Raw genomic sequence first — 22,998 nt, forward strand, 5'->3', positions numbered from 1 at the left:
CAGGGAGTATGCGCATGGCGCTTCGTCAAGATTCCCATGTGAAAAGGGATAGGATCTATGTAACGCGCGGGACTAGCGTTTAAGGAATGTCTTATTGCTCAGCCGCTAAGTGAGGGATAGACGAGCTGAATACTTAGCTCACATGAGCATGTAGATACGGCGAATGGCTGCGAAAGGATGGAGGAATAGGAACGGAAATGAGGAAGAATTTTCATTTTCTCGGTTCTATCTGAGACACAAGCGAGGTTCCCTCTCATCGTTCGCAAAGAGATGCTAATGAAGATGTTAGCCAAGATTATGAGGGAGTTTCTGCTGTCGATCTTTAAAGGACAAGACGGGCAAAATGGTTGTTCTGGACAAGTTTTCCATAAAATTACTGAAGATGGGTTAAGGCGGTTAAAGTGGGTACCCGGTGGACAGAGTGGATAAGGTGGGGTAGCGATGAGGTACCTGCCGAAAAATGATAGCTTACCCGATACCAACTCGATATAAGCATCGGTTATGCTTATACAGATAGACTCTTAATAAGTGGGGAATCTGAGATCATGAAACATTGTCATTTCTCATAAATGGGATCGTTGATGCTCTTGCCGACGTAAACAAACCGAAGAGTCGCACCTCGCTTAACCAGGTGAACAATCCCTGATAGCCTCAAACAAAAAGCATGAAGTCCTACGCAAGGGAATTCACTAACTAGGGTGGTATATAATGTTTAATTTAAGCTTTAGTTGACCACCTCAGTATTCTTTTTAGGACTTTGAGAATTGAGATATCCAACTGCCTCTGCCACCTTTCGATCTTCAACAGAAAAAGTAAACAAACATGCGGATTCATCCAACGGCATCAAGTAAAACCCACCATTGTATGTGATAAATGAGGTATCCACGGATATATCCCTTTTGCCCAGAGCTAATAAGCTCAAAAGGAGCAATTTATTTTGACCAGAACTTCAATTTTTTCTACTATGATCAAACCTCCAACAGCTATCCATATAGTGTCACATAGCTCAAGTCTTTGTATTCACCTTAGAACTACGAGCAAACTAAAGATGAATCCATACATAGTATCTAGTACGAACTTCCTATGATTCTCCAGTGCCAATGTAACCATGCAAGTGCCCGACAAAAATGAAAGAGACGCAGCACATCCCATTCCTAAATCATTGGATATCCATCGGGGTCCTTTACCTAATATTGGAGAAGACTTGCCTCCAATCCATCTAGCATAGCACAATGAAAGCACGTCAATTCGCGTGCTGCATGTATGTACAACCCCTCGCATACAACTCATCACTTCATCAATCGCCCCAAGCTAGAACTCCCTTTGATTGTAATATAAACATTCTAAATCTTCAATTCAGCTCTACGTAAAATTCTAACTCCCAGACCATCTTATCCGTGAAGCCAGTTTCTGCTCTTGAACTCCTTAAACTCCATCTAAAACACACTCGCAGGCCATGCAAATAGCAATTAAATAGGTGCTGTACGTGGCGCTCGTCAAGGTCATCACGGTGTTCCGTTTCTCACCGTTAATCATCAACCCCTCCACCTCCATCCCCATCTCGATCTCCCCTGACCCCTCATGCGGCCCCCGCGCATCGGTCTTGGCGGGGGAACAACTCAATTCACCAAGCTCACCTTGCTATGTAGTTCAAGCAATTCTCTTCTCAGTAATAGCCTCGCCAACAGGCTTCCCGCCAACAAATCCGCCGTTCGCGCCCCCGTACTCGAACACCTTCGTTCCACGAACCCAAGTCTCCTTAACGCGGCCCGCGAACCGCTGGCCCTCCCAAGGCGAACACTTGTTCTTCCAGTGCATGCCGTGGGAGTTCAGCATCCACTCCTCGGCATCGTCGAAGACGGCGATATCCGCATCCATGCCGACCTTTAGCGCGCCCTTGCGGTGAGAGAGCCCGACTTGTTTCGCCGTCGCGACGGAGCATAGGCGCACGATGTCGAGGATGCCCGGCGCGGACTTGCTGCCTGCTTTGGCACGCTTGAGTGCCGAGGTGTAAAGAATGGGCAATCCGAGACCGACGGACGAAATTCCGCCCCATGCGGCGAAGAAATCGCCCACTTCTTTCGCGATCTGGGCTCCTTCCTGCTTTTGTTCAGTCGTGAGGTCCAGATCGGCTGTCATGTCGACACCCGAGTCGGAGTGGTGCATATGTGGCGCTTCGATGGTTTGCAGCTGGGATGGAAGGAGCTTGAGCTCGGGTGTACACGGCGAGTGGTCAGAGACGATCGTCTTAATACATGAGTCCGGCGCTGTTAGCTCTTCCCAAAGCCCATCCTGGTTGCGCTGCTCGCGGATCGGTGGGCAGCACTTGTATCTGCAGTCGCCATTCTCAACTCCTTCAGCCGCTAGTCCCAGGTAGTGGAAGCAAGTCTCGGCGGTGATGTCTATTCCGGACTTGCGGGCGGCCTTCAGGATCGGGATCGCCTGCGTCGCGGACAGGTGCACGATGTGCAGATGTAGGTTTGGGGCTAGGTGCGCAAGCGAGATAATCTCGTCGATCGCATAGGTTTCGAAGGACGGAGGTCGCGATTCGAGGAACGTTTGGTACGATTTTAAGTCGCCATGTGGTGCTAAAGGGGGTCCAGACGCTTGCACTGCGTCGCCAACGGAATCCGCAATCGGCGGGATCATTTCGGCGTGGAACATGAGCGTCGTCGGTGTGCCGTTCAGCGTTTTCATTGCAAGTGCAATATCATTGGACGAGATAGCCGGGAATTCTTCCACCTATCGTATTCAGTAAGCAACTGATGCGTATGAGATTATAAGCGCTAACTTACACCCGACTCGATTAAGAAACCCTTAAAGCCGCGAACTCCGGCTTCTACTAGTGGGAGAAGCTCATGTGCGTTTCCGGGGATGACGCCTCCATAGAAACCTACGTCGACCCAGCATTGGCCCTGGCTAGCGGCCAATTTCTCTTTGAATCCTGCTAATGTCGTAGTTGGCGGGATGGCGTTGAGCGGCATGTCAACGACGGTAGTCACACCACCGGAAGCAGCCGCTCGGGTGCCGGTATTGAAACCCTCCCATTCCGTCCGGCCGGGCTCGTTTAGGTGCACATGGGCATCTACAAGTCCCGGGATTAAGAGCTTCGACCCATAGTTAATATACGTGGTCGATGGAGGGAACGACGCCTGAGGCGAGATATCAGGAACAATCGCTACTATCTTGCCGGTGATAGGCGAGATGGATATGGTAGCCGGGCTAAGAACAAGGCTGTCGTCCGGTAAGGTGAGCACGGCCCTTGTTGACACAAGGACGGTCAACGGTCCGGCATTGGGTCTAGAAGCGATGGTCATTATGTAAGGTCGACCTTTTCCTACTCAATGCCGCAGGACAAGGCAATGTGCCAGAAATAGAAGTGGTGGGTTGCTAGACAAAGATAGGGCGGCAGCAAGAATAAAGGAGATCTTGCTTATCGCAGGATGGTTCAAGAGAAGTGGGTGGATGGATGATAAGACAATTCAGACAAAGAAAGATAAGAAGTGCGGCCAGTAAGCAAAGAAAGGAGAGTGTGTATCACAATTCGATAGTGGTATGCAATAGGCTTTTGGCTGGAATGAGGGTCAAGATAGACAGATAACCGGAGAGGAAACCCACTGGCGAAGTACTATGTGCGGCAGTACGGATATATGATGAGAAGACGAGACAAAGACGAGAAATCAGAAGAGCGAGGAAGAAATAACAAACGGGTAGATGGAGATGATCGAGTAAGCAAAACCTCAGTCACGCTTAATTCGTGTGATCTCTCTCGGGTTCTACTCAGAACTAGACCCCGGGTAAGCAAAGCAGCGATACCGCTACTGCTACCGCTACCGCTACAAACAACCGCTACGACCGTCGACCATCGTCTCAACTTGACTGACTGACTCTTAGTACGGGGCCTTGTGGTTCGTGCGGGTGGTGGGCGGTGAGTGATAGAGACAAGCAGCCTGTGGGGTGGTGCATTATCTCGAGGTTCTCCAGAAGGAGAAAGGAAGGGAAAGGAAAGATTCGGACTGTCCTACTACTATGCGCGCCTGTCCCTGATTCAGACGGCACAGCCGGGCTAGGGAGATAGGTCGAGAACATCACGGGAATGGAAATTGAGATAAGAAAAAGACGGGAAGTGGTTAAAAGTGGGTGTGGGCGACGAGAAACAAGAGGGTAAATCGAGTAAAAAAAGAGAAAGAAGGAAAGAAAAGACCCCCCGGCCTGGGCTCGGATTGGACAATGGTTGTTATCGTTGTCGTTTGATTGGCTTAAACTTCTTTGCCCTAGGTTGGAAGAGGCTATGACTTGCATTAGTCTATGTCAGGGGGGAACCAAACCTAATTTGGTCATTGTCCACCTGTCCACCGTGCTGATATCGATATCGATATCGGACCTGACCGTCTCGCATCAAAAAATTGGATTAAATGGATTTAATCAGCTGCAATGCAATCTGCAAATGCGTGACACATAACCTTCACACTTTGCAAGATGTCCCCTTAACAAACAACTATCTCGCATCGAAGGCTTATCAATACTAAACAATACTATGCAGTAGAGATCTTCGCTCGGAAAGTCGAGTTATCATCGAATCCTCTTTGCATTGACGATCGTGTTACGTCGGCGGCCCCAACTGAACGGACAGTGTGGATCGGGACTAAGATTAAAGATTAACCATAAATTTTCTCATCGAATTTTTATCGAGCAATCGTTTCTCGATCAATTCGAGTAAATCTCGAGTCAAGTACACCGAAGTGGGCCGCGCATCACGAATGGCTTCATTTCACCACCCCATCAGGCAATCCATTCGAATACGATCAGTTACGATTTGAATCCATTTTGAGAACACCCCCCTGGGTTTTGTCGCTTTTGTCGCCGGTTTCTGAATATTCATCAAGTAATATTAGAGTAATAATTTCGGTTGTTTTCGGCCACGAGTCCACGACTGGCCTCGAACTTTCACTGTCTATCAGGGGTTAGGGTGTCAAATGCCCTACGCAGTGTGGACAATTACCAACTCATCAAAACTCCACTTTCCCGGTTGCAAAACACAATAAGCTCTTTTGTCAGCAATTACCGTACTGCACCAACCGAAGCGAATATCGTCACTTCCGCGGCCCACGATTAGGTAGTATAGGTGCCCAGGTGGGTTTGAGAGATTCACAACTTGGATAAAATCAGGGAATTCGCTCAGTTTCCACAACCCGACAGCCCGCACGGCACACGCCGGGGTCCATCTGTTACTCGCAGTGATGTTCCAACCGCCACTTTTGAGTCCCTCCAAATAACCTTCCCGTCCGCCATCCCCGTCCTCCAAACAGCGCTGGAACAGACTAGGTTCGTGCGGGGCCCGAACTATTGGGTAACGCAAATTCTATCGGCTATATCGAAGTTTTGACTGTTGAAAGGTACTCCGGTACTTCATTATTGTCTCTACGAACTGCAGAATGAACGATATAATTGACAGTTGCTTTCGGGTAAGTTGCGTAGCAATAATACACACTATCGCGACTATGTTGTCTCTTCTCGCTACTTTACAAAAGTTCCGAGATGGTGAATAATAGATGTTCAAATTGTCTACCTAATATGTCAACTCAACTAATCCATGACTCATTATGCTGCTATATGGGCTGAATGTATATATACTCAAGTTAAGCATAGTATTTATGCAATAAGACAATATAAGAAAATATAGAGCCGTAGGTTAACTGAGTTGATTCAAGCCTACAGGTAGGTATGTAATTATCATCAATACAGTACCAGCATTAAGTTCAAGCTTCTTCATTGGATATTAGGTAGTTTCGTTTGGTATGTATTAGACATGTAATTAAGTGATCATTACCTGGATGTTGATAGGTAAACACTATTAAAAATAAATGACAAAACAAGTAACCACCCAGTACCATTTACTTAGCCCTTTAAGTTAGACTTGGTGGTATTATAAAAAGAACACACGCAGCCTCATAATGTTAACAATCTTGTAAGTACCCCATTGCATCCAGTCCCAACATGACCGGAACTATAAAACAATTACTCAGCCCCTTTTCCAACGTCTGGGTACCCAGATATGCCTGGTGTCATATTCTCCCAAGCCGAAACCCTCGTGTATTAATCTTGTAGAAAACCAGGTAAACGTATCCATACATATCATCAAAGAGTGACTTCGGTTGTCTGATATGATAGGGTATCGTGACGAAAGCCCAACCGATAACAAATTCTATTCGGCAAGTGACTTATGTCAATGTCATATCAGACAAGCTGCGTGAAGTCGTGAACTGCCTTTCTATATAATCGAGATTATCGGAAAGCATGTTCAAATCCTAGTTTCTGTTATACTATTAGTCATTGATCTTATTCCGCATTTATGGCTAAGTAAAAGAAGCTCTTACCTGCAAGTGCTCGCCACATGTACACTGTATCTGGATACGAATCGTGACCCGACTGCTTAGGTTGAGGCTTGGGTTTAGTCTTGGAGGTCGAGCTTTTCCCTCCAAGCTTAGACTTGACCTTCTTGGCGGCCTTGTCCATCATACTTGGGGTTGAGTTGGCGCTGCCTCGGCTTCGGGCGGATCGTGTATCGAAGGGTGACTTTAAGTCTAAAGGCAAGATTAAGTCAGCAACCTATAGTAATAAACGTGAAGACATTGGTTAATCTCGCGTACTTACCATAATCCTTTTCAGAAACATCAGCTTTCTGACTCAGAGTATCGACGAGAGTTTTCTCCGAAGCAATTGACGATCGTCGGGGACCCATAGTAGGGTAAGACGCAGATTGATGTGACATTATGATATGTTCCGAAATTACAACAGTTATAGCAATGGCGAAGGATAACTTGGGGAAAATATAATTATTTAATAGGTAATATCGTGTAGCTTGACAAGGCAAAAGTCAAGAGAGTTAGAAACTGTGATGTGTTGATAGAAGTTCAAATTACAATTTGTGATGGGTTGTATAGGGTCTTTCTAACCATTATAACGACTTCGGCGTGAGCAATCGGCCTGAAATATGAGTCACCTATATACACATTCCCCGTCATATAATCCCATGTCCGATGCAGCACAGCCGTACGTTTTGCTGACTTGATGTAATACTTCGGCTTCGGCTTGAGACGGTAGCCGACAAATCAAAATCGTTTCCCATCATTATTATGGGGACTTTTCAACGATCATTTCTTCCTCGAGTACTAAGCCGAAGCCGAAGCCGAGCTATCTTTGTCCACGAACATCAACCAACGTCGCACTCCGTCGACTTTATTCCACCTTAATATACCGGAATCAATCCTTTTCTCGGGTTGCGGCTTCGGAACCCTTGAATGTAGCCTGACCACGTCAACCGCCGTATTACGCACGTGTCTCATTTTCTCCTTTCAATGTTCGAAAATACTAACCGGCCCTTGCTTATTCGCCGTAACGGTCGGCCTCAAGCCTGTGATGTAAGTGACTGTAGACACGTCAATCCTCTTGAGTAACCATTAATGAAATCCACAAGCCTTGTCGCAAACGAAAGTTAGCCTGTGACCATGCACAACCCGTCTGCAACCGATGTAGGAAGAGAAAACAAGATGCGGAATGTGTCTACATTATATCGGATTCGAAGACGTCCGGGTCCAAGAGCCCGTTGCCATCCCCGGCGCCATCTACACCGCGCTCGGTTTCCCGGAGAACCCCCCGGCCAATTCAAAACACTCCGGAGGTGACATCTAGCATACAGGCTTCAACCCTTACCCGGCCTGGCTATCTCGGCCCCACTAGTTATTGTGATATCTACGAGGACACCGAGAATAGTCTCTCGCTCCTTCGGAGATCCGAATGCACCTCCTCTCATTGTGAAAATACCGCTAATAATTCTCTTGATGGAGCTTCTCAAGATGTGATGTCTCCTCGGGTTCGTGAGATGTGTCTCACAGCCCTTCGCAATATCCCTGATGCAAAAAACGGCAATACACTCCGCTTCAAGCTTGGAAATGACGGTTGGGTTCGTCCAGTTGCATTACGGGGAGTCAAGGCCTTTTACGACACTTTTGGTCATATTTTTACGCCCGGGAATCGCACAACCGCTCAGCTAGAGGAGCTGGCGCAAATTATTTGCGCCAATACTTTGAAGCCATTCTCAGACAACGAATCCGACCCAGAGAAGTGGCTTGACCAATTCATGGGGCGAAACACACGCTGGGAGCTTATAGGAATGCTCTCTAACTTCTGGGAATTCGTTCCTGCCTCGGATGCTACCGCGCTATGGAAAGGGAAACGTTCTGCCGAGTATGACAAGTCTTTCCGTATATCCAGGGATAACATACGTCTCTGCTTTGAACTATGCAAGGAGTTCACCACCGGAAATACTCTAGTGCTCTATCTAAGCCAGAAATGTGTCGTTGTGGAATCGATGATTGTGGGCGATGCCAGTAAGTACTACTTAGTATAGGTATCCAGGTTTCACGGACTAATCGCGTTAATTTCATGCCTCACAGATTTGCTCGTATGGAGATCTCATGCGGAGGGGATATCCCTCTGTACGTTCCTCGGATACCATGCTATGCGGACTAACGAAAGGCATTCAACAACTGTAACGTCTGAGATCAAGAAGGTGTTGTTTCATCATAAGTTCATCATGGCCATGGTTATTGTTTCGTTCACCGGACGGCCACCGCTTATCGCTTCTCGATATTCGTCGACTCCTTTACCCCTCGACCTAAGCGAACAGGAATTATTTTCGGATCATGCTACTTTTATGAGAGCCGTTGGGCGCCTGGACGAAAAGGGATGGAATACTGATGGATTAATACACCATGCTACCCGTATCAGGGCACGCGCGATCATAGCACGTCTTCGGGAGGAATTATTTGAAATTGCTCTTGCGAATGATCAAGTTGCACCTATTGAAACTCTGCTGTAAGTGGATGAATTATCGTATCCAACTTCTGTGTTGCACTTTTCTAAGGAGGGGCTTTAGCGCGCTTCGAGCCCGAGAGTTACAAGCAGTAGCCGACTTTCCTACTTGCATACACTTTAACCCTCTTGATCTCGAGGACCCGGAGATTTCTATCGACACATTGGCTTCAAGGTCATTCATCCATCTCGAACATCTGCAGAACATGTTCTTCATCGAGAGGCTCTTGCTTCGAAACGGTCACGAGGACAAAGGCGACTTATTAAGAGTTAGCTATGACCTGGTCATTCTCACTCTACCTTGGTATGTATTATATTTTCCCATGTCATTGCTATGTCCTTATTTCTATGAAGTCCTATATCGCTCGTTGGCTTGTTTCCTAGGTACGAACGCTGACTCTTTTTAGTACGTTGCTAATATTTCGAGCTTTATAACTGGCCGTTTATGATATGCTCACATATGATAGACTACTTGGAGCTTGACAAGATGGCGGCCTTCAGGAATGATTGTGAATGGCTAGTAAGTCAACGGGTAAACCTTGGTACGTAAGGGTAGGATTCAGTCGCTGATAAAATTGTTTAGGTCATGGCCTATGCTGTCCCTGCAGGCGGAATTCTCTGCTTGGAGTTACTGAAACCTACACTCCATATTCGACCTCATATTGACCCGAGAATAACTCGTGCCAACATTATTCAGAAACTCACGCTCCTTGTCGCGTTTTTAGAGTGGGTTAGCCCGTCCGGATCAGGACCGAACGGAGACCTTTGCAGCGACGCGAAGTCGGTCATACAGCGCGTTCTTGACCAGACACTAAATGCTGCATCAAGCGTATATGAACCTCCGGTGTTCGAGTGGGACTTCTCAACGCAGGTTGACTTCAATTTTGACCTCCTCGATACATTTGACTGGAACCGACCGGATTTCCCGTCAAGTCAACAATCAAATCAATAGGTGCCTGCCTAGGTACCTAGGATTGAAGTTATTCGATGACTTTATTATCGGAATCTAGATATATCTCCTGTTTAATATTGAACTGCGAGAGCTTCAATGTTAATCATTTCTACAGTAGAATGGTAATAAAGGAGAAGAAAATTGCGTTCGTATTTAACGCAAGGTTACCTAGCAGGTTAGGCATGGGGTCCGCCTACGCTGCTGTAAAACACTACGACTAATCACGAGATTTTAAAAAGGCGATTGGGTTCGTATGATCGTCAGAAGGCGAACAATTCTCCTATCTGGTAGATCTTCTGGGCATCCGGGCTAGATCTTACCTATGTATAGCCCTCATTTATAAAATATATTCTAGGTTTGAACGTCGGAATGATATTGAAATTTTCATACAACCAACTTGGGCAATTCTAATACGAAAGTGGTGAACTCATTGGCAGGCTTCTGGGGCCCTGAAACTTGCCGATTGGTGAAGCGACGGAAAGCCAAGACGGCATATAACAGCTCTAGGGCTGCTAGACGGAACATTTCAGTGGGGGGATTGGCTATCAATAGCATCCACTCATTCGCCTAGCAGCCTAGATCGCCATAGGTGCGACCAATATTAACCCCTGAACGAACGGATGTCGCTAATTTAAACGTCGCGATTCCCCCGCGCTATCAAGAGGGCCACTAGCCGGGGCTCGAAAAGATGTAACGAAGCAGCCGGCACAAGAAAGGGGTTAACCGCATGGTGTAGATGAGTTTAACTGTTAATATCTTGCTACTACGTAGTACTACGCATGGGATAGATACCTACCTACTTAGCACCTATGGTTGCGCAGTAGCCAACCTTCCTCTTTCTACATAGCGCCAGCAATTGTAGGAACGAATATGAAAGATTTACAGAAGCCGACCTATGGATGATGCGCGATGTTTGCATATAATAACCCCTACCTACACCATTCAATCTCTGGTTATGATCGGCCCGGCTCCTTACCTACTTGTTTATCAACTTGTTGGTGGATTTTATCGCGCCGCGAACCCCTGACATATATCCTAGGTAGAGCACGAGCAGCATGGATAGCTACGTCGCGTTTCTAGCTCCCATGCTTGTTTATCTAGCGGCGTACCTTGCTTCTGTCAATGATCGCAGGATTGGATACCCCGCGTTTCCGAGATGAAGATGAAAATACGCGCTGCGCAATCCCAAAGAAATTACTCGATGTAACGGTGGGAGGCCGATATGGCTCTGGTAGGGGACACCTGCTATGGTCACCGGCGAGGTCCCGCTGCAGCTAACTCTACCTGCATGATGCAAGTGGTGGGATAGCGAGCATGGCGAGGATGGTCGGATGCCCATAGCACACCGCATCGCCAGGAATGGAAGGTTCCTCTTTTATATCGAGCACGCGAGTTGGTCACGACCACCCGGCAAGACTAAGACATTGTCTCTTGCTCTTGCTATTCGGAGACAATCCGTCGTAATTTAACTTATCTCACTGGTCGAAATTCTTGTCTCTTGTTTCTCCAGCGACGCCGTCGAGGAATGTATGTATTGATTAACCACCCATAGAGCCTATGATACGGGGCATATAATTCACATTCGTTTACCCTACTTCTCTCCGTCTCCCTCCAATCGGGGAGTTGATCTGGTCGCAATGCATTCATTTATCTTGCGCCCGGGCCCTGTTGCTCTGGCTATCGCCGCGATCACTCTTGGAAATGTTGTCGCTGCCGACTTTGATCCCCTCACTTACGTCGATCAACTGATCGGAAGCAGCAATGGAGGAAACGTATTTCCGGGTGCCTCGCTTCCTTACGGCATGGCGAAAGCCGTTGCCGACACCACCAGCGGAAGCAACCAAGGCGGCTTCACCCTTGACGGAAGTCCTATTTCCGGCTTCAGCGCGATGCACGACTCGGGAACGGGAGGATCGCCTTCTCTCGGGAATTTCCCGCTCTTCCCGTACCCGAGTTGCCCGAATGATGATATTGATCGATGCGAGTTTCCCAAGATAACTCGAGCTGCCGATCATGGGTCATTCACCGATAGCAGTGTTGTGGCGCGCCCGGGATATTTCGAGGTCACCCTGAACTCCGGCGTCAATGTTGCGATGACGACCACTTTACACGCCGCATTGTTCCGGTTCAACTTCACGGGAACGGGTGCTAATGGCTCCTACCCTCTCATCTTACAGGACCTAACGGATCTCTCGGACTCGCGTCAAGATAACGCCACCGTTGCTATTGATGCTGAAACTGGGAGGATCACAGGCAGTGGCCGTTTCCAATCCAGTTTTTCTCAAGGACAATAGTGAGCCTCATCCAGAGCCATCTCCTGTTTATATGTATCCCAGACTTTCGTTTAAAGCGGGACCTCTCTACTCCATGCCAGACTTGAATTCTTTTCATTAATGATAAGGAGTAACTACTAACTCCAGATGTTATAGTGTACTTTATTTCTGCACCGATTTTTCGGGCCCTCAAATCCATGATACTGGCATCTTCGTAAATAGTAGGGCTAGTGCGGATGTCAAGAACTTGACCATTTCACGGTCAATCAATGGATACCCTCTTCCCGGAGGAGCCTTCATTCGATTTGAAACCGCAGATCCGGTGCTTGCTAGGGTCGGCTTGAGCTTCATAAGTTCTGAGCAAGCATGTTCTAACGCCGAATCCGAAATTCCGGATTATGACTTCGATGGGATTGAACAGGCTGCTTCTGATGCCTGGAAGGAGAAGCTCAGTCCCATTACTATTACTCAAGGCGGAGTAGATGATGATTACGTTACGAACTTCTATTCGGGCATTTACAGGTCTGTGATCCTTGTCAACCTAGAGGTTTATGCTTGGCATTTGGGCTTACAACGAGAACGACACTGACGCATAATTACAGAACAATGGTGAACCCCCAGAACTACACTGGAGAGAATCCGTTTTTCGACAATGGCGAGCCGTACTTCGATTCATTCTACTGGTGAGTGAATATGTTCCTGGAAGAAGATGGATCCACTAACGGCCGGGAAAGTCTCTGGGACAGCTTTCGAAGTCAGATCCCATTTTTAATCCTAACCGACCCGGATGCTGTAGCAGAAATGATACGTTCCCTAATAGACACGTACAAATACGAAGGATGGCTTCCCGACTGCCGCATGACCTTTAGCAAAGGTTACACGCAGGTAAGGACTCTAAGCTTATGATACTTGATAAAATTGACAACCCTTAGGGAGGCTCGAATGCAGACATAGTTCTAGCAGATGGATTTCTGAAAGGTATCACAGACGGTATTGATTGGGATGTGGGTTATGAAGCTGTCGTGAAAGACGCTGAAGAAGAACCCTTCGACTGGTCAAGTGAAGGACGTGGTGGTTTGGACAGCTGGAAAGCTCTAGGCTACATTCCCGTCCAGGACTTCGACTACGTCGGCTTCGGAACTATGACTCGAAGCATCTCACGTACTCTCGAATACAGCTATAACGATTATGTGATAAGTCTGTTCAGTCAAGCACGGGGTAACAGTGCCGACACTGCGAAATACCTCCAGTCAAGCGAAAACTGGAGGAGTTTGTACAAGTCGGATCAGACGTCATATTTCGCCAGTGGCCAGAATACTGGCTACGTTGGGTTCTTCCAGCCCAAGTACCTAAATGAGACCTGGGGCTCCCAAGATCCTCTGTTGTGCAGCAACATTGATACTTCTGGCACCGCCTGTAGTCTTGTAAGTATATACGACATCTAGCTTTCCCACGATGTGGGAATCATTAACATGGTAAATAGCAAAACACGGCCCATGAAACGTTCGAATCGAGTATTTGGGAATACGGATTTTTCGTACCACACAACCAGGGAGACTTGATCACCCTCTACGGTGGCCCTGACCAATTCGTTAGTCGACTCGACTTCTTACATGATAACAATATCACCTATATTGGAAATGAACCCGCGTTCCTCACGGTATTCCAATATCATTATGCCGGCCGACCGGCTCTCTCGGCAAAGCGCGCACACTTCTACATTCCCCGATACTTCGCCACGACCCCCGACGGCCTTCCTGGAAACGACGATAGCGGTGCGATGGGATCATTCGTCGCGTTCTCAATGATGGGTCTATTCCCCAACCCTGGCCAGGACGTCTATCTGATTATCCCCCCGTTCTTCGAGGGCGTAAACATCACGAACCCGCTGACCGGTAAAACTGCTTCCATTCGCAATGTCAACTTCGATCCCACATACAGTGCCATCTATATTCAGAGTGCAACGCTGAACGGTGAGCCGTACACGAAGAACTGGGTCGATCACAGCTTTTTCACTGAAGGCAAGGAGCTTGTTCTTACTCTAGGTAGAAATGAAAGTTCATGGGGTACTGCCGTCGAGGACCTACCACCGAGCGTGGGCGAGTATACGGGCTTTAATGAGACGTCTTCCAAGAGGAGGCTGCGTAGTGTTCCAAGGTCGAGGTATTCTCCAAATTTCGGGCAAGGGCTTGGACTTAATTAGGAGAGACCCGAGATATGGCATGCCTAGAAGCCGGCACTGTATAAATACAAGACTGCAGAATAATAATAATCAAGCTACCCACTTATTAATACAAGAATATAAAATTTGGTTGCAGTGCAGCTCACTTTTCACGATCGGGCACTCTTTCTTCATGAGGTAGTTTCCAGAGCGGCTCTTCCTACTTAGGTACCTCAGGTAGTTGGATTTGCAAACCAGCTAGGGGATATCCTAGGCCGTTCTGACTAGCTAGTTGCATTCAACTCTCTCGCAGTAGCCGGGCAGTGCTCCGTTTTGGCATCGGCGTCCCGGAACGCCCCACTTCGTCCCGCTCCGGACGATGCCGCTTCTGCTTCGTCCAGACCACCCTCCTTCCCATTTCCTGAATACCCTGGGTCCATTCGTCCTCAAGTTGCGTTGCTAAGAGATCGCCCCGATGACAGGTAATGATGGCTCTTACACTGCACACTGATAACATAACCTTTAGCTGACCGTTTCTATGTCCCAACCGTCATTTCCTAGATTTTGAGGAGTACTGTCGTTAATAGGAAATTCTTACAAAGAGAGCAACTATATCAAAGAGTATATAGAAAAGCGTATGCTCTGAACCGGCATCCCTAATAAAGCCTCCACTACAGCTTCGCTGCATCTACCTTTCATAATTTGATATTAAAGCTAGGCTGGTCGGGCTATCCGAACTGCCATGTCTAAAGCGGATCACCCACATGGCCTCCTTCTTGCCAACTCCTCTCGACGTTTCCTTTGATGATATGAGGAACTAACTTCGGTACTTGAAAGCTTGCCTCACACCATTTGCTTTGCAGCTTGGTATATGAGGTCTTCCCTGTGCATTGCTTTCTTGGCTTTGAGCTTTGCTTGCTCCTCGCTCGCTTTGATCGCCTTCATCCTCTGGGCACTCGAGACTTGCTGTTGTTGGGCTTTGCGCGTCAGCATGTTCTGTTGTCCTTGAAGCTGTACCTTTTGCTGCCCCGTCCGCTGCTGGAAGTCGAGTTTGAGTTGTTGTTGGGTTTGAAGTATAGCATTTTTCTGCATCAGCGCCTCCTGCTGTTGCTTGGTCGTCAGCTGCTGGAAGTTGAGTTTCAGCTGTTGTTGATTTTGGAGAGTCAGCTCGGTCAGAGCGTTTTTCTGCGCCAGGGTATCCTGCTGCAGTTTGCCTGTCTGCATGTTCTGATACAGTTGGTTCTGATGAATCGTAGCAGACTGGATGACCTTCTGGGTCGTCTTCTCAGACTGCATTTCTTTCCATAGCTCGTGTTGCGCTTCCTCTTCTTCGTAGTGACGACGTATCTTTGTTTGGTGCTCGAATTCGGATTTGTAATATTTGTCTAGCTCGTCTTTGCGACGCTTAACCTCTTTGGCAATGTCGTCAGGTAAGCCTACGGCACCATCTGGCTGTTCTGAACCAAGCGGAGCGAAGTACCGGTCTTCACATCCCATGGTCTTTAAGAGTCTCTCCAATTGAGCGTTGATACCCGCATTAATCTCATATGCAGTTCGTCTAAGCCAAACGGTAGGTGAAAGATAGAACTTCTCTCCTGTTCCAGGGTGAAGTTCTTCAATAACGTTCTTGGGGTTGTTGCTCTCGCACCACTTTCCTATGTTTAAGAAGGCCTGAGTAATATGATATGGCCGCGGGTTGCTTAAGGCAAGGAATAGCGCTGTTTTCCCCCGCCACTTTTCAAGGGGGTTAGCTCCCCCCTTCTCAAGGGCCAAAATGGTTGCTTCCATATCTGGCACCTTTTGCAAGCCATCACACCGGTACTACGATTATAAAGTTAGTCTAACATTTACAAGAAGAATTTTCATATTACTAACTACCATCTCCTGGAGAGCATTACGCCCATTGTACTCCACCCTACTACTGCGGAAGTTTGGATCGTATTTGGCCTTGATTAGAGCGGCGACGCAATCTCTGTGTAGATTCCTTGCTGCTTCGTGGAGACTGCCGTCGTTCAGACGGAATTCGGTCTTCAACAGAGCCTTCACAGCATCGATATTTCCGACTTGGGAGGCATAGAAAAGGGCCGCTTTGTCGAAACGGTCGTGGCTTCGGGAATCAGCTTTCGCTTCGAGTAGTTTCTTCACAATGTCTCCACGAGAGTTCTTCGCAGCGAGTATCAGGGGTGTTGTTTGGGAAGACGACGCTGTAAAATTGACGTTTGCTACTCTATAGTCAGTGATTTGCCCCAGAAAGTCCACGTTGATGATGGCATGGATGCTATACTCACCCTTCGCCTCTATTAGCTTCGTTATGACAGCCGAAGACACTATTCGGCCTCTTCCGGTCTGGGATAAGGCCCATGCAAGTGTGGTAGCATATTCAGGCTCCGTTGTATCGTAAAGCTTGATGAGGGCCGTCGCATCTACCTTGCAGCCTAGTTTGATCAAACGTTTGAGTAGCTTTACTGATTCCGGGTGCGTAATAAGGCAGTCGAAAAGTGGCGGAAATCGATGAGGTAAGAGTCTCTCGAAATCAGGTTGACATCCAGGCTCCCGGTCGCTGAGAACTTGGAGTAGTTCTAGCACTTTTTCCTCTTCTAGTTGTGCTGTGATGGCCTCGCAAAACGCATGCGTCATCGTCTCTTTATTAGCATCTAGAAAGGCCAGTTCCTGCAGGAGTGACGCGTCGCCACCTTTGATAGCTATTTTGAGCGCCTCGCCGTCCCGGAAATTAACATCAGCTATCGTAAGGAGCGTATCGACAAGATCTTTAGATGCTAACTTCGGTGAGGAGGTGTATGCATCCAGAGCTTTGAGAAGAGCAATATTTACTGGTTCCCCTTGGGCTTCCCACTCGAGCAGATACTGCATAAGCCAGAGATTGCTGTCGTCGGGAGAATGCCATTCCTGAGAACTCTCTATCATGCCTAGGAGAGCTTGGTTCACGCACCCTTCGCTGATAAAATCTCTTAGTAGCATAATAGCATCATGCGCAAGTAACTTCGTTGCATGACAAAAAGCTTCATCAACAGGAGGGCCCGAAGCACCTAAGTCTAGGAGGAAATGGATAACAGAGAGACCAGAAGGTGTAGTCCATTCACTTCCAGATGAAATTGCTGCGGAAAACCCAGCAAGAATAGCCGAATCCGACAGACCGCGTAGGGCTAAATGTTGTAAAACATCGAGACGCAAGGCTTCTGCAGCTGATGATACTGCCGCAACTTTCAGATTCTCAGAGGTGAGCAGGTCACTATTGCCAAAATCTATAACCATATTGATCATCTTACTTCTTATCTCGCGGTCTTTGAGTCGCATTATAGGCGGCATGGCCGCTCTAAGTGACGCGAAAGATGGCTGATAGCGAATGAGGAGGCCCAGAATGTTCGCCCACCCCTCGGTTGCGGCGAGTATGAAAGCCCTACCCTGTTGGGTATTGACCTCTGCACCGCCCTTATCTATGAGGAAGCGTGCCAGAGCAAGACGAGAGTCATCATTACCTGCTGCAAACGTTGGATCAAGGATTCTTAACAATGTCTTGTTGACGGCATCGCCGCGAAGGCCAGCAGAGACCAAGGCATGCACCATGCGACAGGTGATCTGAGAATCGCCTAACTCGGTAGCCCGAGAAATCGCTGCGGCCATGGATGATTGTGATGCTTTGCCGCTCGAGAGCACTGCCTGTAGTAACTTGTGATGTCGGCTGAGTACGGCAGCAATCACAACAGCTCCTCCCTGATATTCTACAGAAGCGTTGCTCTGGAGAAGAGGAGTAACTAAGTCGAACTGATTGCGTTCGACGGCTTGGAGCAGTATCCGATTTACTGTTTCGGTGGGGCCCCCTTCTCTGGCCTTCAAACATGCTACCAAAATCTGATATTTTGACTTGCTATATGCATCCCCAATAGCCATGTCTAGTAAATCTGGCTGGACCCTTATCGACATTTGGGATACAATAAGTGCGCCGATATCTTCTCTGCCGCTGTGGATAGTAACCCCGAGTGCTTTCGCTCTCTCAAAGTTTGGATTTGCGCCTCTATCCAAGAGAATCTGAGCTTTGTTTGTGTGTCCAAACATTGCTGCACGAATCAAACCCCTATCGCGACAGTCCTGGCAGGCACCGTTGTGTGTTCTCGTCAATTCGTTAACAACTTCGTCGGAGCCAACCTCAACAGCGTCTAGGAACTTACTACACCATAAAGATGCGTTAGCACCTCTGGCAAGTAAGATCCTAATCTTTTCTGGGTCATTTTGGTCGATGGCAATGGGAAATGCTTGATTCACAGCCTGTTCATCGGCGTTTTGAGCAAGAAGCAATATGATCTCATGGGAGCAATTGTGAATTGCTCTGTCCAATAGATCGCTGCGTATGTCGGTCTGGTCTTTGTTCAACGCAATCTTCAAGACGTTGGTGCTCTTGCGTCTTTGAAAACAGACTTCAGCGCCGAGGTCTAGTAGGGCCTGGACCAGCATTACCGTTGAAGGCACCACCGTCCCATCAGCGACACTAGACAGAACGGCGGTAGCTGCCTTCTGTTGATTACTAGATGACTGCTCCTTTACGAGTCTCTTAGCACGACTGTGCTCCTCGTCACTGACAGTCATCATGTAAAAACTTTGGCAGGAGCGGCTGTTATCGGTAAAGTTGGTATATGACGAGGGGGCACTTGAAGTACTGCTAAATGTAGGACTGGACAGAAGGCTTGCATGGGTAGATTGTGAAGAGACGGATGAGTAAGTGGATCGAGAGTGTAGCCCTTGGGCTTGAAAGTAATTCGACGGGCTATCCATTGTTGCCGTTGATGCATGTATTTGGTCATGTCTAAACGGGGCTCAGCGTGCAAGAGTAAGTTTTATATGACCGACTAGCTCGAGAAAAAGACAAATACCTATATATCTACCTACGTAGTAGCTGACATCCATTATGATGCGGTACCTGATATGAATACGGAGCCTCACCTGGATCAATGACGCTTTCCTGCGGCCCAGCCTGCGGCTGATGGTTACATTGCAGTATAGACATCGTGTCCAGAACGGCCGGTCTTGACTGAAATCGCTTGCATGCATGAGTGTGGCGAAACATGCTTCATGTCTCCAAAATGAGATATATACCGCATGTGCATACTGTGGTAGGGGTACTTGATTGTTAAGTACCATACCGATTTGCTAAACTAAGGCTTTTGGGGTCTGCTGCGTAGTTTATTGCCTACACCATATCCCTCAAGCTAAATATAGTCAGCTAATTAGAAAATAGAGCCACTGTCACAGTTCATGTATGTGACAATCAGCAGGCTGAACAAAAAGCGTTCTACGCCCCAGCCGACAGGCCAAATATAGGTAGTTAGTTAAGTAGAGAATTGAACCGCTATGACCACTATACGTTGCAGCCTGCAGGCTGGGGAAAAGGAGGTTGAAAACTGAGCAATTACACTGATGTTATATAGCGTAAGTAGATACCTAGGTACCGGTAGGTAGTTATAAGTTGTTGCCATGGTAAAGTTGAGAAGCGAGCTTTTGTGATAATCGATCATCTCTCCCTCCGAGCATTATTCGTCTTACGTACTTATAAGTCGAAAATACTGTCATAATCCCTCAAAAGCTTGCTGCATTAGAGGCAATATGGCGAACGAATCCATATCTCCATATCCTGAAGGTTCAGCAGAATTTACTGCGACTTACCTGACAACTCGTGCTCTCGGCTGCTCGCACCCAGTAAAGTATCATGCTGATCATACTAAAGAGCATTCAAAATACCCAAGCCGTCTTGGGTTCTTCCATGTTACTGCGAAAGAGCCCCGAATCAGCTTCCTGGACACGGGAAGGCTTTGCAACGCGTGTCTAGACGCTGTGGTTCCAGATGGCTTCCACTTTTGGTCGGCATATAGCATCATCAATGGCACAAGCGCCACCGACTCGCGAGCTCCACAGCCACGATGGCTGGATATGGCCCCTTCATCCCTCTACTATCCGCCATTGACTCAGGCCGGAATCGAAAGGTTTCCACATGTCTCCTCGTCATTGGAAGTTATCCCCCCTCATCTGAACTTGTCACGTGGGGACCTTCCTATACCAAAGGTCCCTGGCGCCAAGGAGGCTTGGGAATGGTTACAGAAGGAGCGGAAGCCATTCTACATCGATCAGCTTCATCTTATCAAAGGATGGAGCCTAATTGTGGAGAGAAGAGCGAAGACCGACAGTATCATTGCGGAGCGGGCTGGCACAGCCTATCATCCAGAAGCTCAACCTAAGGCCCAAGGTCGAAAGCGAAAACCCTTAGGCAAAGAAACAGCCTCGTTCGAAGAGGAACTGGGAAATCCCGCCGTTGCATCCCCTAAGGCAAAGGGAAAGAACAAGGCGGCCGAAGACAGGCAGTCAACCCTACCAAGAACAACAGAATCAAATGGTAACATTGCCAAACCCAGTGTCGTAGCCTTGGATGAGCCAGATGCCGTGTCCAAGTTCCTCAACATACATCAACGCGAAGAAAACATCTCCCCCGCTTTGTCTACCTCCCCAAGAGAGGGTAATGATGCCACGTCAATAAAATCAATTAAGAAAACTACCAAGAAGTCTTCCACAGCGGTCAAAAGAGACAAGGAACCTATAAAACCCAAATCAGCGGAACAAGTCGTCGGAAACGCAACGCCAAATAAGACAGTTCGATTCACCTTTACTAAGAACTGGAATAACCATGACCCGATCCCATTTGATAGTCCAATCATTCCTCCAAACCTATCACATTATGAGCGTCAGGCGCAGATCATTACCCCTATCAAGGATCCGGAATCCAACTTCTCACTAGAGAAGCTGATGGGCAAGAAGAAGTCCACCACGGACAAAATATCGTTCTCAGGCCCCGGCTCATCTACTGGAACTCCCGGTATCATGGCTTTTCTCCGAGCGGACGAGGCCGAGGCAGGAGAGTCGAAGAAACCAGCTCAGGTACCAGACCTCGTAGAAAAGATGATACACGAAGCACTAGCCCGACATTCTTTGACTACAAATACCAGGGAAATTGAAAACAAGCGGGGCATACCTCTGGATAGTAAATCTTGCAAACAACCTATTGCCGACGGTTCTTCAAAACCAACCAAACCTTCCACTGAGAAGTCAACTTCAAAGCCAGCAAAGCCTTTCGTCAAGAAGTCACCTTCAAAGCCAAACAAGCCTTTCGTTGAGAAGCCATCTACCAAAAATGAGTCAATCCACAAAAAGTCCACGAAGGAACCCACATCATCGGGCGAACAACATGAAGAAGATGCATCTTGGCTGCCGAAACTTACTGAATGTGGGCGTGGTGTAGGCAAACCCACCAAGAATAAACCTCAGGTTGACATGCGCTCTGGACTTAAGCCCCAGGCTACCGCCATAACCCCGCCGAAAGTCAAACTGCCGAGAGTCAAACCGCCGAAAGTGAAGTCGTCGGAAGTGAAGCCGCCAAAAGTAAAGCCACCAAAAATAAAGCCGCCACATTCTGAATCTTCTCATAGCTGGAGAAAGCACATTCTTGCGACTGGAAGTAAACCTCCCAAACCTAACACTGCAACATCCAGCCCCCCGAATCATCACCCTACAACATCCAATTCACCCGAGTTTATAGAAAGTACAGGGCCCAACCCACCTGGGTCTACAAAACCTACAAAGTCTGATGTACCTGGGTCTACAGAACCCGGTCCACCTGGGTCTTCAGAGCCCAGTTTACCTGGATCTACAGAGTCCAATATACCAGGGGCTACAGAGCCCAAGCCCCCAGAGTCTATAAAGTTTAAGCCTTCTGAATCTATAGAGTCCAAGCATCGTGAGGCTACAGAATCCAAGCCGCCCAAGTTCTCAATAAACGCATTACATGAGGCAGAGTCGCAACAAGCGGGTCCTTCACAATTCACAAATGTCGAGCTCGCCCCCAGCGGCGGAGGGGGCGATGATGATGTGGGGAGTGTCAGTGACCCGATTGATGACACTGACGCCAGTGGCCAGGAATCCGACTTTGAAAATGAGGGGTCGTCGACTGATGGGAATGAAAGCGAATCGGAGATTGGTAATGAAAGCGAATCGGGGAGTAGTAAAGAATACGACTCAGATGAAGGGTCAGAGGACGACGAGTTGCCAACTGATGAGGATGGCAACGGACTACAGAGTGGTAGTGAATATGACGGGAGTGAGAACTCAGAGTTTGAGGAGTTGCTGACTGATGAGGATGATAACAGCTTGCAGAGTGGTAGTGAGTACGACTCTGGTGAAGAATTAGAGGACGAGGAACTTCCTACTGAGGGGGATGATAACGAAGTGGAGAGTGGCAATGAGTACGATTCCGGTGAAGATCCAGAGGACGAGGTAAACGAAGACGATACGGACCACGATTCAAACTCTGATGATACATCTGATCGTAGCGACGACGATCACGAAACCGACGATAATAGCAATGAGAAAAGTAGCGGAAGTGACGAGGACGGCAGCAATCACAGCGAAGAGGAAGAAAACGGCGACAGTAGCGAAGGCAACGAGGATGATAATAGCGAAAGCGACAAGGATGACAGCAGTGACAGCGAAAAGGAAGAAAGCGATGACGATGATAACAACGAACCTAGCGATGATGAACACGACCACTGGGACTATCACAATGAAAGTGATTAGTGGAAGATTATGCGAATGAAGAATGCGTTCTAGTGTTTTACGATTATAGTGTTACAAAATATTCAATAGGAATTGCTCATAAATTCAATGTATATTAGGTATCTAAT

At 47.7% G+C, this 22,998-nt stretch overlaps 6 protein-coding genes across 6 annotated transcripts; 3 read left to right on the forward strand and 3 right to left on the reverse strand.

Annotated features, from left to right (window-relative positions):
• Window positions 1-1,470: 1,470 nt before the first annotated feature.
• On the reverse strand, window positions 1,471-3,593 carry F4807DRAFT_70359 (allantoinase). The gene is made up of 2 exons (XM_048003371.1): window positions 2,796-3,593; window positions 1,471-2,742 (listed from the first exon to the last, which is right to left on the reverse strand). Exons 1-2 carry the CDS (start codon window positions 3,315-3,317, stop codon window positions 1,651-1,653), a joined length of 1,614 nt encoding a protein of 537 aa, XP_047854639.1. The 5' UTR covers window positions 3,318-3,593; the 3' UTR covers window positions 1,471-1,650.
• Window positions 3,594-5,688: 2,095 nt separating this feature from the next.
• Window positions 5,689-7,013, reverse strand: F4807DRAFT_423876 (uncharacterized protein). The gene is made up of 3 exons (XM_047997825.1): window positions 6,655-7,013; window positions 6,378-6,584; window positions 5,689-6,315 (listed from the first exon to the last, which is right to left on the reverse strand). The coding sequence occupies exons 1-3, from the start codon at window positions 6,770-6,772 to the stop codon at window positions 6,302-6,304; spliced, it is 339 nt and encodes a 112-aa protein (XP_047854640.1). The 5' UTR covers window positions 6,773-7,013; the 3' UTR covers window positions 5,689-6,301.
• Window positions 7,014-7,214: 201 nt separating this feature from the next.
• Window positions 7,215-10,219, forward strand: F4807DRAFT_423881 (uncharacterized protein). Its single transcript, XM_047997826.1, has 6 exons — window positions 7,215-7,421; window positions 7,478-8,390; window positions 8,457-8,877; window positions 8,939-9,177; window positions 9,342-9,394; window positions 9,458-10,219. Exons 1-6 carry the CDS (start codon window positions 7,359-7,361, stop codon window positions 9,824-9,826), a joined length of 2,058 nt encoding a protein of 685 aa, XP_047854641.1. The 5' UTR covers window positions 7,215-7,358; the 3' UTR covers window positions 9,827-10,219.
• Window positions 10,220-11,463: 1,244 nt separating this feature from the next.
• F4807DRAFT_467257 (glycoside hydrolase family 92 protein) lies at window positions 11,464-14,430 on the forward strand (the record flags this gene model as incomplete). The annotated part of the gene is made up of 6 exons (XM_048002471.1): window positions 11,464-12,119; window positions 12,256-12,621; window positions 12,702-12,782; window positions 12,834-12,984; window positions 13,032-13,523; window positions 13,583-14,430. The coding sequence occupies 6 exons, from the start codon at window positions 11,464-11,466 to the stop codon at window positions 14,300-14,302; spliced, it is 2,466 nt and encodes an 821-aa protein (XP_047854642.1). The 3' UTR covers window positions 14,303-14,430.
• Window positions 14,406-19,154, reverse strand: F4807DRAFT_423888 (uncharacterized protein). Its single transcript, XM_047997827.1, has 3 exons — window positions 16,549-19,154; window positions 16,136-16,482; window positions 14,406-16,081 (listed from the first exon to the last, which is right to left on the reverse strand). The coding sequence occupies exons 1-3, from the start codon at window positions 19,046-19,048 to the stop codon at window positions 15,104-15,106; spliced, it is 3,825 nt and encodes a 1,274-aa protein (XP_047854643.1). The 5' UTR covers window positions 19,049-19,154; the 3' UTR covers window positions 14,406-15,103.
• A 494-nt stretch (window positions 19,155-19,648) lies between these two features.
• Window positions 19,649-22,998, forward strand: F4807DRAFT_467261 (uncharacterized protein). The gene has a single exon (XM_048002472.1). The coding sequence runs from the start codon at window positions 19,877-19,879 to the stop codon at window positions 22,889-22,891; it is 3,015 nt and encodes a 1,004-aa protein (XP_047854644.1). The 5' UTR covers window positions 19,649-19,876; the 3' UTR covers window positions 22,892-22,998.

The sequence above is a fragment of the Annulohypoxylon truncatum genome (genome assembly GCF_022578515.1).
Source record: "Annulohypoxylon truncatum strain CBS 140777 unplaced genomic scaffold F4807scaffold_14, whole genome shotgun sequence".
Taxonomy (NCBI): Eukaryota; Fungi; Ascomycota; class Sordariomycetes; order Xylariales; family Hypoxylaceae; genus Annulohypoxylon; species Annulohypoxylon truncatum.